The 15,397-nt window shown below is 43.5% G+C and overlaps 1 protein-coding gene across 1 annotated transcript in view; it reads right to left on the bottom strand.

Moving 5' to 3' along the window:
* Positions 1-15,397, bottom strand: part of htr4 (5-hydroxytryptamine receptor 4) — a 142,004-nt gene that overhangs the window by 60,199 nt on the left and 66,408 nt on the right. The window contains exon 3 of the mRNA XM_031746318.2: positions 8,994-9,107. Coding sequence (XP_031602178.2) covers positions 8,994-9,107 — 114 coding nt within the window. The remainder of the gene's footprint in view (positions 1-8,993; positions 9,108-15,397) is intronic.

Genomic DNA, 15,397 nt, shown 5'->3' with positions numbered 1-15,397 from the left:
TGGACATCACATTTTGGGTTATTTAGACCAAAATACTGAATTTTGCTTAACAAGGGCCTGATACCCACTTACGGGGACATTATACTGCTACTGTTCTATCAAAATTTTAAATGAATATCCTCATATGTGGCTCTTATTTTTCTTAAAAACAAAAATAAGGTAAAAAAGAAAAATCTGGTAATTCTTTGTTTTTACATTCATCAGGCCCCAATGTGACCAAATATCAAAGAGAAATTAAAATTGCATGCTGTGGAAGAGTTCGGGTCTTAAGAGGTTAAAGACCCTTTTAGAGTTTAGGCCCTGTCTCCTGAATCCTGTGTTTCGTTCCAGCCTGGCTGTTTCATGATACAGGTGTTATTACATTTTTGCTTTTCACATAGTGGAGGAGAGCTGGCCTGGTGCACGACCAGCTGCTCCTGCTGTAAATGTAAGAAACAGAAGCAAAGGGAACAACAATCTTTAAACACACTGAAAAGGAACACACACACACACACATACACACACTCACACACACACACACACACACACACACACACACACACACACACACACACACACACACAGGTACATGTCTGAGAGAAGAACATGAGATTCTGGGATGAATCCTCACTTATTTCTAAGCTCCTGCTGAATCTTTGTTCCTTTTTTCTGTGTTAAGCGATTTTCAGGTGACTTTCTTTATCCAGCAGCACGGATCCCACAGATGAGTCACACGGGTGATCGTGGCTCAAGAGTTGGCAGTTTGTCTTCTAATCGGAAGGTTGCCGGTTCGAGCCCCGGCTCTGACAGTCTCGGTCGTTGTGTCCTTGGGCAAGACACTTCACCCGTTGCCTACTGGTGGTGGTCAGAGGGCCTGGTGGTGCCAGTGTCCGGCAGTCTCGCCTCTGTCAGTGTGCCCCAGGGCTGCTGTAGCTTGCCATCACCAGTGTGTGAATGGATGGACGACTGAATGTAGTGTAAAGCGCTTTGGGGTCAATAGGGACTAAGTAAAGCGCTATACAAATACAGGCCATTTGCACTCCTCCAGTATCACCAAGATGAAGACGACAAACTTTACAAAAACCACAGCGAGCCATGTATTACTCTCATCTTCTTCACCAATCGCTGCACGCTGGGCTCGTGCTAGTCAGCAGTTCAGAGAGAGGAGGTTGTTAACGCTTTGCTCACATTTTTATTGATTTGATAAGTCGCATGCTGTCAGAAACAAAGCATACACAGCCTTCACTTTTCAATGAACCACTTGTCTCTGAGTGATTCTGTATCGCCTACACGTTTCTTAACGGTTGTGATGGAGGCATGGGGGTCTGTACGTGGAGCAGCTGAGTGATGAAAAAATGTGATGTCACATTAGCCTTCACTTCCTAACGTGCATACACACAGATCTGTGTATGACTTCACCACATGAACCTGAATTTGCTTTAGATTTAAAGTTCCTCTGCCCACCTGTAAAAGTCTTCAATATTGCTACTACTATAATTGCATCTTGGCCACTATTTATATTTTTATGAACATTGTATATTTATGTTTTTGCAAAACACCATGAGCCACCTCCAGGTACAGGTGTTTCCTCAAATAGAGAAATGTAGGTGTGGCTTCAGCACGAGTCTGCTAATGTGGGATGAGCCTGATTTACTAATGAGCATGTGGCGGCGTCTGCTATCACCATCACAAACCTGACGGTGATTTTAGCACATGTTAGCACATGTCGCACTCTGCAGCATCACACACACAAACACAAATCACTTATTCTCTCTTATGTTTTGGATTATCTGCTGGAGTTTGAGTCTCTTGGTTATACTTTAGTCCAGTTAATGTCTACTTTCTTGTTAGCTTTCTGCTTCAGGTGATTTGGTTTATTTAGTCTTGTGTGTTTCCTGTGTGCAGTGTCACCCCGTGTAGGTGTTTCCGTCTTCTGTTACTTCCTGTTTTATTTTGTCACAGCCGAGTTAAAGTTTCGGACATGTGCTGAGCATGTCTGAACCTTTGGAGCTGCACACCACGCCTCCCAGTTCATCCTCTGTCTGAAACATGCTGCTTTAGCTCCTCCCCCTCTAAGACAACTTTGTTGTGATTGGCTCACTTACAAACAGAAAGTTAAACAGTAGGTGGGATGAATGAGATGACCTCATTAGAAATAGCCACTCTCTATGACATCACACTGATCCAGGTGTTAAAAAACTGCCATAAATCAACTATTTTACTCCACGATGGGCCGTGGACAGACACACACACACGCACATTTACTGCAGTTTGACAAAACAAAGAAATCCTCAGACGAGGTGATAGCTTGCCACTCTCAGTCAGCTGTAAGGTCCTGGACTTGTGTTTGCAAGAAATCAATTTCAGCTATTGATTAGTGGCATCACGGTTTGTCTGTGGTCGCTGCACTCAAACCTGACGGACAAAAAAGCAGCTGCGCAGCACTCAGCCTGCCAGTAATTCACTCAAAGGCAGAAAACACCACCACTAACAGCTCTGCAGACAAAAAGTCGGTCAGTCAGCCGCCTCGTCTCTGCGCTGTTGATGTCCGCGCCTATAAATAACCTCAGTACGAGGGAACGGCTGCGAAGGCTTTCCATCCGCCTAACCCAAACACTGCTCTGGAACAGGCCGGTACACCTCTGCCTGCAGTAAATCCTGCGCGCACACGCACACACACACACACACACACACACACACACACACACACACACGGAGCTGTGTTGGCTATAATTCAGAGCAGTTTAGAAGCATTAAGAAGCCCTGAGGTGGAGGAGGAGGCACTGTGTTTAGTCAGGATGACAGACTGTGTTTAGCTGAAAGTCCTTTGAATAAATAAACTTTATTAGCAGGGACTGTGTGACGAGGACGTCCAACATGTAAAATCTAAGAAAAGATGATTCAAACAGAAAGGTCAGAGAGGAGAAGCAAACATGCAGGAATCATTTCAGATGCTCTCATATTCATCACGTTTCTGTCCCGTCCAATCAAACTGTTTCTGGCTGGGTCGCCTCCTGATGGTGAAGCCACGTAAACTAAACGATCATCTGCAGTTACAACAAATGCCGATAAAAAGCACGAGGCTTCTAATCTTGTTTTGCAGAATAGAGCCGGAGGCCTCGACGGCGTCTGCAACAACACAGTCACAAAGACTAGCTTTAATGGGAATGATAAAACCTACAGTTCAATTAAATCCCCATAACTGGATTTTTATTTCATTACTGCCTTTGAGGAATTTCTGAGAGAAAAAAAAAGGTGCAGTCTGGAATAACAATGAAGGAATTTAAACAGCACAAAAAACTGAAATCAGTATTTACATCCAATTAATCCTTGGAGGATACATTCATTTAAATCAGAAAAATTCATTTCAAACTCAATTAAATCAGCCAAATACTTTATGACTACAACTAAAAACACGACTCCAAATAGCACTTTAATGAAGTGCAGGGATAATTTAACGACCAATCTCAAAGGCAGAAATAAAACAATGGAAAGAATGAATGAATCGTTTGGAAAGGTCTTTTCTTTCATGTTCTTTTTCACTTGAACTATTTTATTTGATGAATTTAGTTCTTACTTTTGTAAATGATGTAAATAAACTTTGATGTTAAAAGACAAAATCAGAAATGTGGAAGCAAAGTTTCTGCTGCGACCCGTTTATAACAGCGAGCGCTCGCAGAGCTGCTCAGTGTCTATAAACACACACACTGTGTGGCAGCGTGTGTGTGTGTGTGTGTGTGTTCACACACTCGACATGACACACAGAGAGAAACAAAAGGTGGTAACAGTGATTTTGTTTGTGTGATGTTTCATGATGAGTGCTTTACCACCCTCTGAATCACCCTCTGCTGGTGTTTACTGTGTGTGTGTGTGTGTGTGTGTGTGTGTGTGTGTGTGTGTGTGTACTGTACATTAGGTAAACGTGTAAAATGTCTCTAAGCTGTTGAGCTCCCTGCCTCACACAGACCTGGCTGCAGTGGAAAAACCCGACCTCTGCCTCGATGATTTGCTGGTTATGAGAATAAAGCGCTCAGGTTATTTCAAACCACAGAAGAAAGCTTACAAGAGAAACAGAGACTTACTCAGCAGTTAGTTAGTTTTTGTTTATTTATAAATTATTCCGACTGTGACATACTGAGCTGCTAATGTTATCATGGTGCTCTCGTCTCTTCAAGAGGTTTACTTGTTGTTCCTAGAGTATTTAAAAGTAGAATGGGAGGCAGAGCCTTCAGTTTTCAGGCCCCTCTTGTGTGGAACCAGCTCCCAGTTTGGATTCAGGAGACAGACACTATCTCTACTTTTAAGATTAGGCTTCAAACTTTCATATAGTTAGGGCTGGATCAGGTGACCCTGAATCCTGCTCGGGGGTTCTCATTAACTGAGTTAAGAGAAGCTAATCTCACTTTACTAACTGGGATTATAAATTTGGAAAAGCTGGTCCCAGACTGAGTGAGAGCGACTCTGCAGTGAGGGGTGAGGAAGACGTTTACAAAGGCACATGAAAAGCAGCTTCAGGAGGAGCCGTGGATATAAAGTATGGGCATTATGCTGTAATCCGAGTTTCTCTGACTACAACAAGACTACAAACAGACGGGTGATGAGAGGTGAGAGTCGTCCATGAGCTGCTGGAACAGCTTGTTATTCATTCACATGGAGTCTCTGAAAAACATCTCCTTAAAATATTGATTTCAACCATAAAAATTAATTCATTAATTAAAAATCCACTCATCATTGTTTAACTGAGTTGAGATCTGATGACTGCTGTATGATTCACTTTAAACTCTTTTAAACTCCCATCAGGACAGAAATGTTGGAACGTCAGCTACCGGACATCTGCCTCACAGCGACTCTCTTCTCTCGCTGTCAGGTGTCAGCCTCCGGGTCTGAAAAACGAAGCCAACGTACCTGCCAAAACACACAGCCCCGATTCTATTGACAGGTGGAGGTGACACAGGCAGCTGGAGTCCCTGAAATGGAAATCTGGGCCAGGTTTGTGCTGTTGGAGCCTTTTGAGGCACTTTTAATGACATCATAGGACCAATACCATGGCTGCTGTGAGGTCACTGTACTAACATTACTGTCCAAGATGTTTTGGGGCACACTGAGATTCAAGGATTTTATCTGGATGTTACTGAGCTCAGCGTCCTCCAGATATGGTCACTTCTGGCTCCAAAAAAACAACATGGCTGATTAATGTTAGGTTGCAGAAAATAATGGGAGATGTGACAATGTCCATCATTTGTTTACAGTCTTTGGTTTGCATAAGTACTTTTCCCACATATAAAGCCACAACCACACAAATCGCACACCGACTGTATGTGAGCCTTTACAGACCGACGGGCACGATCACCGTCACAGTGACTGATGTCACCACTGGTAATGTAACAGCTGTTCCTACCTGGGATACTCGTGATTCCTGTAAATGATGTGCAAAGAGTTCCTATTTACTGTATCGCCCACGTCACCAGAGGGACGTCCTCACTAAGCATTTCTGTCTAAGCGATCCCAGCGGACAGAAGGACAAAGATGTAAATGTTCCCACCTCAGCAACGTAAGACATCACAGCAGACACGCCGTCACTCACTGACTTCAACATACCACACACACACACACACACACACACACACACACACACACACACTGCATCCCATGAGTCAAAGGTCATGAGAGGGGCAAAGAAAGAAAGATGAGAGACGTCAGACAGAGAGAGGGACAAAGAGAAGGGCGAGGTGAAGAGGGAGGACTGAAGCACTGAGGTGACGGCAGCTCCCACATGACCCTCCATCCTCAGCCTGACCCTCTGACTCTGCCTCTAATTCCTTCACTGTTCATACACCCTTCTCCTTTGCTTCATGAAGATCAGAGCTGCAATGGTGGAAACCACTTTAGAAAATACAGACACACATGAAGAAGCAGTTTCTGCCACGGTTCTGTAGATGTTACAGACCGTGGAGACAAACACAAAGTCCATAGCTAAAGAAAATAGCAAACAGTGTTGGTCAAGTTACTTGAAAAAAGTAATCAGTAACTAATTACTGATTACTTCCCCCCAAAAGTAATCCCGTTACTTTACTGATTACTTATTTTCAAAAGTAATTAATTACTTAGTTACTTAGTTACTTTTTAAAAACACGATTTACAACCTGAATAGATAAAGCAATAGATCTTTCAGCCCAATTCTACTTTTTCTGCATAATCCATCATACAAAATGTAATCAAATGGAAACGTCTCTTTTTAAAACTTTGAACTTTAAATCTTTTAACTTTATGCATCAAGCAAAAATTTAATATATGCAACATTCTCTGACTGGAAGAAATTTGTTTAACATTTACAGGGAGTGCAGAATTATTAGGCAAATGAGTATTTTGTCCACATCATCCTCTTCATGCATGTTGTCTTACTCCAAGCTGTATAGGCTCGAAAGCCTACTACCAGTTAAGCATATTAGGTGATGTGCATCTCTGTAATGAGAAGGGGTGTGGTCTAATGACATCAACACCCTATATCAGGTGTGCATAATTATTAGGCAACTTCCTTTCCTTTGGCAAAATGGGTCAAAAGAAGGACTTGACAGGCTCAGAAAAGTCAAAAATAGTGAGATATCTTGCAGAGGGATGCAGCAGTCTTAAAATTGCAAAGCTTCTGAAGCGTGATCATCGAACAATCAAGCGTTTCATTCAAAATAGTCAACAGGGTCGCAAGAAGCGTGTGGAAAACCAAGGCGCAAAATAACTGCCCATGAACTGAGAAAAGTCAAGCGTGCAGCTGCCAAGATGCCACTTGCCACCAGTTTGGCCATATTTCAGAGCTGCAACATCACTGGAGTGCCCAAAAGCACAAGGTGTGCAATACTCAGAGACATGGCCAAGGTAAGAAAGGCTGAAAGACGACCACCACTGAACAAGACACACAAGCTGAAACGTCAAGAAATATCTCAAGACTGATTTTTCTAAGGTTTTATGGACTGATGAAATGAGAGTGAGTCTTGATGGGCCAGATGGATGGGCCCGTGGCTGGATTGGTAAAGGGCAGAGAGCTCCAGTCCGACTCAGACGCCAGCAAGGTGGAGGTGGAGTACTGGTTTGGGCTGGTATCATCAAAGATGAGCTTGTGGGGCCTTTTCGGGTTGAGGATGGAGTCAAGCTCAACTCCCAGTCCTACTGCCAGTTTCTGGAAGACACCTTCTTCAAGCAGTGGTACAGGAAGAAGTCTGCATCCTTCAAGAAAAACATGATTTTCATGCAGGACAATGCTCCATCACACGCGCGTCCAAGTACTCCACAGCGTGGCTGGCAAGAAAGGGTATAAAAGAAGAAAAACTAATGACATGGCCTCCTTGTTCACCTGATCTGAACCCCATTGAGAACCTGTGGTCCATCATCAAATGTGAGATTTACAAGGAGGGAAAACAGTACACCTCTCTGAACAGTGTCTGGGAGGCTGTGGTTGCTGCTGCACGCAATGTTGATGGTGAACAGATCAAAACACTGACAGAATCCATGGATGGCAGGCTTTTGAGTGTCCTTGCAAAGAAAGGTGGCTATATTGGTCGCTGATTTGTTTTTGTTTTGTTTTTGAATGTCAGAAATGTATATTTGTGAATGTGGAGATGTTATATTGGTTTCACTGGTAAAATAAATAATTGAAATGGGTATATATTTGTTTTTGTTAAATTGCCTAATAATTATGCACAGTAATAGTCACCTGCACACACAGATATCCCCTAAAATAGCTAAAACTAAAAACAAACTAAAAACTACTTCCAAAAACATTCAGCTTTGATATTGATGAGTTTTTTGGGTTCATTGAGAACATGGTTGTTGTTCAATAATAAAATTATTCCTCAAAAATACAACTTGCCTAATAATTCTGCACTCCCTGTAAACCTATTTTCTGCACATTCCAGCACATAAAATAAAATGTGTTTTTGTGTTTACACTCACTCTTTCAAATAGATGCAAGTAAAACACAGCAGAAAATAAATAAAATCAAAGACTAGCGGTCCTGTTGCTCTATTTTCACCTGTAAAGCAGGAGTGGGTTAGGCGGAGGTTTACCCTGGTGCAGGTGTGCCGCAGCGGTCAGTGGAAGAATCCGCAAGTTTCTCTGTGAATTTCACATTACAGTCGTAGCGCACTCGGTGCTTGCTTGGAAGTTTATGGGTTTTTTTCGCTGTAAAAAGAAGTTTTCTTCCCACACACAACGGACACTAATGTTTTTGTCACTTTTTATGGAATCAAACTCAAAATAAGGTCAGTACTTCCACGCTTTAAACGCTGCATGCTCATACTCTCTCCGCACTCGATATATTGTCCATTGTTGATCTGCAGACAGCTGTTGTCACGAATGTCGCACTCGCTTACGTCACTGTCATGAGACATTCTCGCAAAAAACTCACGGTTTTAGTAACGCAGTAACGCAGCGCTCCTACGTGAAAGTAACGGTAATCTAATTACCGTTTTTGCAATAGTAATCCCTTACATTACTCGTTACTTGAAAAAAGTAATCAGATTACAGTAACGTGTTACAAGTAACACGTTACTGCCCATCTCTGATAGCAAATACACATCACACACTGACAAAGGAGAAGGAGTGACAGCAACCATTGATACACACAGAGGGGAGCTGGAGGAAGAAGAGACAGCAGAGAGAACGAGACACAACTGAACCAAATCACAGGGCGACACAAGGAAGCAAAACTAGCAGCAAGGCACAAGGAACACTATCAAAATAAAGCAGGAAGTGAGATCACTAAACACAGACATGAACATGAACGTAACACAGGAGACTCATCACATGAGGATGGAACACAGGGAGGGATTCACATCTAAAGCAGCTAAGAAAAAACTGAATCCGCTAAAGATCCAACAATAAACATTACCAGGAATCAAAGAAAATATTTAAATAAGAAACAGGAAGTGAAAAAAAATGTGCTGCTCTGACTGTCACTGATTTACTCTCATGCACATCCGCCAATCACACAGAAGCGCCTTTAAGAAGAAGGTTGTTCCCACCTGAGTTGTCTGTCCTTGCAGACGGCCACCATGACCAGCAGGTTTCCAAAGATGCTCATCAGCATGACCAGAGACAGGAAGCAGATCAGGGCCATCCGCTTTGGCATGCTATCGCTGCAGGGAGATAAAACAACAGCATGTCAGTTTAAGTCTGAAAGCCTGCTAGGATTCTGAACTGAGAGGATTCTGTCACATTTCAGGCGCCTTACAGTAAAAGAAGTTAGCGAGGGTGGTCTCTGCCTGCGTAGCTACCCTTGGAAAACACTGCTGTAATGTTTATTGATATTTACAAATGTGTCAGAACTCGTCAGGCAGGGTACAGAGAGGCCGTCAGCTCTCATTTTATGCGAGAGAGAGTTAAAACTGCAGAGTGACCCCTCATGTGGCATCTATTACAGACAATATTATAATCTTTCTTTCATCAGCCTGCACCACGAGGTGGAGCAACAAGAAATCAGCCCTGCTCCTTGCTCCTGTCGGCTCATTAGGTTCAGCCTCTGGCGCCAGTCATTAGCAGTAAAAGCTCCATTCAGGTAAAGATGGATTTACCTGTTCTTGTTTGGTGTCTCTGGCTAAGAGGATGTCACTGAAAACATTCAGATGCAAATGAGATTTATTTCCATCTCCGAGATAGCCTGCTGAACCTGAACAAGCAACCAGGTGCAGCAGTGATGATATCCTGTGTATTTAAAAGCAGAGGTCTCTTCCTCTGCTGTGCTGATTGCTTCCACCTACATAAGCACTCGGAGAGGCTTCAGGATGCATGGATATGTTTCACAATAACAAAAAGAGACTCAGGAGTCACAGCGAGGAACAAACTCCCCTCCGCACCCTGCAGGTAGAACAGTATGGAGCAGAAGCTGAGAGCCAGAAGCATCTGCACACTCAGAAACAAAGGCACATTTATGCTGTAACTATCTGATCAGTTTGAATCGTCACCAGAGTTCGCAGCAGACATTTTGTCATTTGGGTTTGATAAATGAGCGTGAAAGAGGCACTGAAACCAAAGCAGTGCAATCGACTTCTGTGAAACCATTCATCTGCACAACACTGCTGCACGTCGAGGGGAGGCAGAGGCAACGTGAACGGCTCTCTTCATCAGCCCCAGAGCGAGCTCACGTAAAACGGGCGTTTCACAGGTCACGTCACCCTTCTTCAGCTTTAAGTGGTCCCTGTGAGCGCCCCCTGCTCCAATCACAGACACTATGTGTGATCACGTTTCATGGTGATGATTCGACGCTCTTAAAACAAGAATGAGTGACGATGTGGTGCTTCCAGCCAGCTTTAAACAGAACCTCTGAACATGACCTGCTGCCAACCAGGTGATGAGTTCAGCACCAGTTACCATGGTGATCTAGCCAGGTAAAAAGAGAAACCCTTTGAGAAGCAGAAAGCTCACACAGCTCAGTAATAAATTAGTCTGGCTTTGTAGCACAGGATAGTCGAACCAAGAGCAACAAACCAAAGTGTGAGTGCCTCCTATCGAGCAGAAGCAAAATAAATAAAGTCTGCAGCAGCAGGTGACCAATCAGAAACCTGCACAGGTGTACCAACTGCATGGGATTTTACAAAGAAAGAGATAAAACAGAGAATTCAGTCTGAAAGTAATAAAAACAGCAACAGAGGTCTAAAAGCCTCCAGGCCCTTCTAGCTATGTGCAGCCCACGGGACCACACAGGGATCTGATGCTAACGTCCTGGTTAGAGGTCCTCAGAGGTCCCGAGTCTGCCCCCGCTGCGTCAAAGCCCTTTTAGTAACAAAGTATCAAAGCGCTTTCAGCGTTTGGCCGATTCATGCTATTCATGGCAGAGGTGCTCATGTCCTGGCTCCAGCATCGCTGCTGCACCTCAAAGCTGTGCTCTGATTTTCTATATCAACTTTCATACAAAGCGTGTTTGAAAGACCCCATTTCCACCTCCTGGGGTCGAGCTGTGCTGAGCCTGAGACACGAGAAGGTCAAAGCAGGCAAACGATCTCTGTATAATCCACAGGAACCCTGATACAAATCACTTCTCCCCAAAACACAACAAACAGCATTTACTGAGGTTAAACTGTCATCATCAGGAGCATAAACACAAAAACACACTCGCCTGTTTGACAAAGCTCATCTTCCGGCGATAACCGAGACGTCTTTGGTCATAGATACAGAACTGACATGTTGCGTATTCAGTATCCAACATGGGGAATATGATATGATAAATAATACAGGCTAAAACTGCAGGCATTGCATTTTTGCCCCCACACGCGTATAACCTCTAAAAAACGTCTTGGGTCCAGCCAGAGTGAGTTATGAATCGAAGCTCCTGGAGCCACTTCTGTGGTTTGAGAGATCTCAGAAAGCGACTCTTTAAACTCACACTTGTTTGACATCAGTAATGGATCACAGCAATCCTTCTGAGGTTTGCTATCTCTCTCGCAGCTCACAGCCTGGCGGGGAGTTGGGAAAACATGACGAACGACAGCGACTGACATGGCTGGGTGGGCAACATCTCCCCACACGAGAAAATGCAAATTTCTACGGGAGAAAGTGACGTTTAGAGACGTTTATCTGTGGCTTTTATGTCCTGTCCACATTATCGGTAATATGCAAACATGAGCCGCTGTGCTGAATTCAGGAACCCGTCTGCCAAATGATTTCCCTCGCAGCATCCGAGGTTCAAAGGCAGAGTGATAGTGTGCAAATGAGGCTTGTTCTTTGATCCGTGATGCCAGTGCACTAATCAGATCAAACGGGAACGCTGACTTCTCAATAGAAGCATCGTTACCAAGAAATAATCTAGAGGCCTCATAATAATCCTTCACGTCGAGTTTGTCAGGTACACCTTTCCCCTAAATGAGACATCGATACGCTCATTATAGTGGTATCACCTGGCTTCTAACATGGCGACAGGTAAGAAAGGTGCCGTACAAATATTGGCTTTGGTGAGAGAGTCTCGGCTCATTTTGCTTTTATAATTAATGGATCAGCTGCAGAAGCTAAAGCAGTGCTGAGCGCACACACTTACTGATCATTAGTTAGAGTCATGTTCACTCGCTACAGCTGCTGGTGGTCTGCTCCTTAATAAACAATTAGGCCGCACAGTCTGATGAAAAGGATTTTATTTAGGATTTAAACTCCACTGTTAGAACCTTAAACACAGACCTGCAGCTTCCACAACAAACTTTCAGCAAACTGACGCTTTGACACGTAAACTAAGAGGTTCAACATTTCCAAGCACGACACTGTTGTTGTTATATCATATTTTTTTCTAAAGTGGGAGTAAAGTCTGAGTAAATCATATGACGATCCACCCGTCACCAGGTTTACAGCTGTTCTCACTGTTTATGCTCATGGGCTGGGCACAGAGCTTGCTGCCATAAAAAAGGGATGATGCAGCTATCACATTAGCAGGGACACTTGAGGACACACACCTGACCCATACCTGGGGACACACACACACCTGAGGACCGCTTGCTCTTGAAGCCATTATTTTGAAAAGTGACAGTGTGGTGCAGCTATTTGGTTCTGTCTGAACCAAAGAGGATGTCTGTGTAGGTTCTCAGTAATCAAGGTCAAGGTAGCATGAAGAAAACTGCACTTCTTCAGGTTTGTCAGGCCCTTTCAGCTCTCATCCAAGTGGCCTCTGCAGTTCTAAGAACTGATGGAGAGTCCCGCCTATTTAACCCTAACGCCCAAACCCCAATCAGTGTGTGGAGTGGTTGTTCTGGTCTGTCTGATGGAACACTGGTTCTCGCCTGAGCATCTTTGCTGATTTAATAAATGGACAAACACATGTTTTCAGTGGTCACATGATGATGGGGGACATCAAGGGGACAACACCAGTGGGGGTTAAATACCCGTCACTGTCCATCAGTTTTTAGGATGGAAGACATCTTCAGGATGAGAAGCGAGAATGAAGGCCAGGTGCTGGGAGGCACATACACACCAGGACACCTGCATCTGTGTCTTGTTTGGGACTGTGACTACACACCTGACAGAAGGCTACACCCCAGCATCACACACAGTAACCCAGCTCCTGATCACTCTTCAAAACGCGCTTAATTAAGCTGTGACTTCTTCAGATTGAGTGTAACGTCTCATCCAAGTACGTTATAAGCTAAAGGGTTTGGAAAGAACACAGCTGACGTCCTTTGAAAGCAAATGTGCTTAAAAACAGACGACAGAGGCAGGAATTTCCTCTGCTGCTCCTCAACGATTCTGCAGACGTACAAAAAGGGCTTTTTGCTGTTGAAGCAGAGAGACTGACAAAGACAAACAGAGAAGCTGTAGAGCAGTGGGTTTGAAGGATGAAAGACATCAGATATGCGTGAACTTTGACCTGAGCTAAGCTGGGTAATGCTGGGTATACTAGGTAATCAGCATGGAGCAGCCTCAATTAGGAGCTCAGAGGAGACAGATGAGCGGGGAAATACCTCCATCATCCATGACCGAACATCTGGTTTCTCTTACTCCTCGTGAAGACTAAATGCGCATAAATAATATGTTTTTGCACTTTCTTGGCTCTGAGCTTGATATTCTCAGTTGGTCTGACTCTGGTGAGTGACAGCTGGAGAGCCAAACCTTTGAAATATGAACACACACATATAAAAAATGCTTTTACAGCTATAGGGGATCACATATCATGTGGCTGAATTAAACGAGCTGCCACTGACTGGCTGCATGGAGCTGACTGTTAGTGAGAGCTGGACTGAGCTCTCAGAAGTCCTCACTGAGGTCCTCTCAGAGCCGAAGCTGCCCGACTCTTACCATGTCAAGCAGAAAATCCCACGTGACAGCGTGCACGGGAACTGTCGAGTCAACTGAGGAGGGCCGACAGAACCGGTTCAGAGATTGTTTTGTTAGTTCCACCTGCTCGCAGTCATTTCCCCTCCTCACCACCTGATCGCAGCTGATGCAATCAAATCTGCAGAAATGCCGCAGGCTGTGATGACGCAGCTCGTATACACAACATAAAAACACACCAAAACCTTTTTTCTGTTCTCTGTGCCATACATTTACACAATATTAAAGAGAGCATTTACAAAATATTATCAACAAATAAAATGAACAAAGAATCTGAGTGGAGCTGAGTGCACAGTGGTCACTGAAGCGCAGCAGCCAGGCCTGATGCATCATTTAAATGCTTCTCTAGAAAGTTCATGTTCATCTGAGGACACAGCGTCAGGAAACAAGCTAAATTTATTTCTGGGTGAGACATCCAGCGGGACTCTGAGCTCTCTGTCAGAGAGATGGAAGTTAAAGATGGAGGGAGCCGGAAATCCTGTCCACATCCACGGGGAATTTCAGAGAAGAAGAAGGGAGAGGTGAGAACATGTGAATCAGTGATTTCATCTCCAAACTGAACTTCCTCTAGAGACACGGCGCTCTGTTTCAATGGCTTTGACAAATTTCCACGATGACGACGCTCGCGGTGCATTAGGGGCTGTGCAACCAATACACACTGATCATCTGAACTGAGATACCTGAAATGATTATGGTTTGTCAGAAACCTTATTTGGGCTTTCAGTTCGTTCATTTTCATTACTTTTATGTTTTCCTCCATGTCAGCCTGTGAGGTGTTTATTTTAATCAGAGTTCACGGAAATCTACTCAACAACTTTCCATTAAAAATCTTCGAACATTTAGCAGTCAAATTAAGATTTGGTATTCATGTAACGTGACACAGCTACAGCCATCCAGGTCTATCTCCATATTTGTGTGTGTCATGGCTTTAGCTACACAGCATTTCTATGTGTACACATCTGATGTTTTATTAGGTTTTAGGTTTGGATCATTAAGCCATTAAAACTTTTTCATGTTCATCCAACCAGTGTTAGAGTTAAGGCCATTGGTTCTCGAACCACAACTTGATGCATAAACTTTCTGTTCTTCCGATCGAGACCACGTCTGACATAAGTGAGCTGTATCTTCATTATTTGCCTCTCCATTGATTTGTCGGTCCTTCGGGCATCCATGGTACTGATAAAATCTGTCTAAGTTTCAGAAGCACTAATTCACCAACTGTCTGGTTTTCTTTTTTCAGCTTTCACAGCTATAGGTGAGCACAGAGAAAATAAAACTGTACTATAGCCTTTTTTCTTTTATTGGCCAAGAAACGTCCTTAGATTCGAAGACTTTATTGGATTGCGCCATTGCGATTCTCCTTTGGCAATTTCTCATGGACAAATAATGATAATTGTTGATGAATAATCACTGGATAATGATCTCACTGATAATTAAAAATTAATCATTCAGATTAAAGTTCTTGACCTTTCATCGTCATCTATGTTTAAGCTGCCATCTTTGTAGTTTTCAGTTGTCAGGATTTTGGTTTCAGACATACTGAGTAGTATTCCCATGTTCTGGCTTTCTCATTAAACAGTGCAAAGTGGTGTTCTGTGCAAATCTGAGGTTACCAATATTT

Source organism: Oreochromis aureus, linkage group 2, assembly GCF_013358895.1.
Source record: "Oreochromis aureus strain Israel breed Guangdong linkage group 2, ZZ_aureus, whole genome shotgun sequence".
In the NCBI taxonomy this organism is placed as follows: Eukaryota; Metazoa; Chordata; class Actinopteri; order Cichliformes; family Cichlidae; genus Oreochromis; species Oreochromis aureus.
The sequence above is the reverse complement of the archived record's forward strand: the minus strand, read 5'-3'. Positions and strand labels throughout refer to the sequence as shown.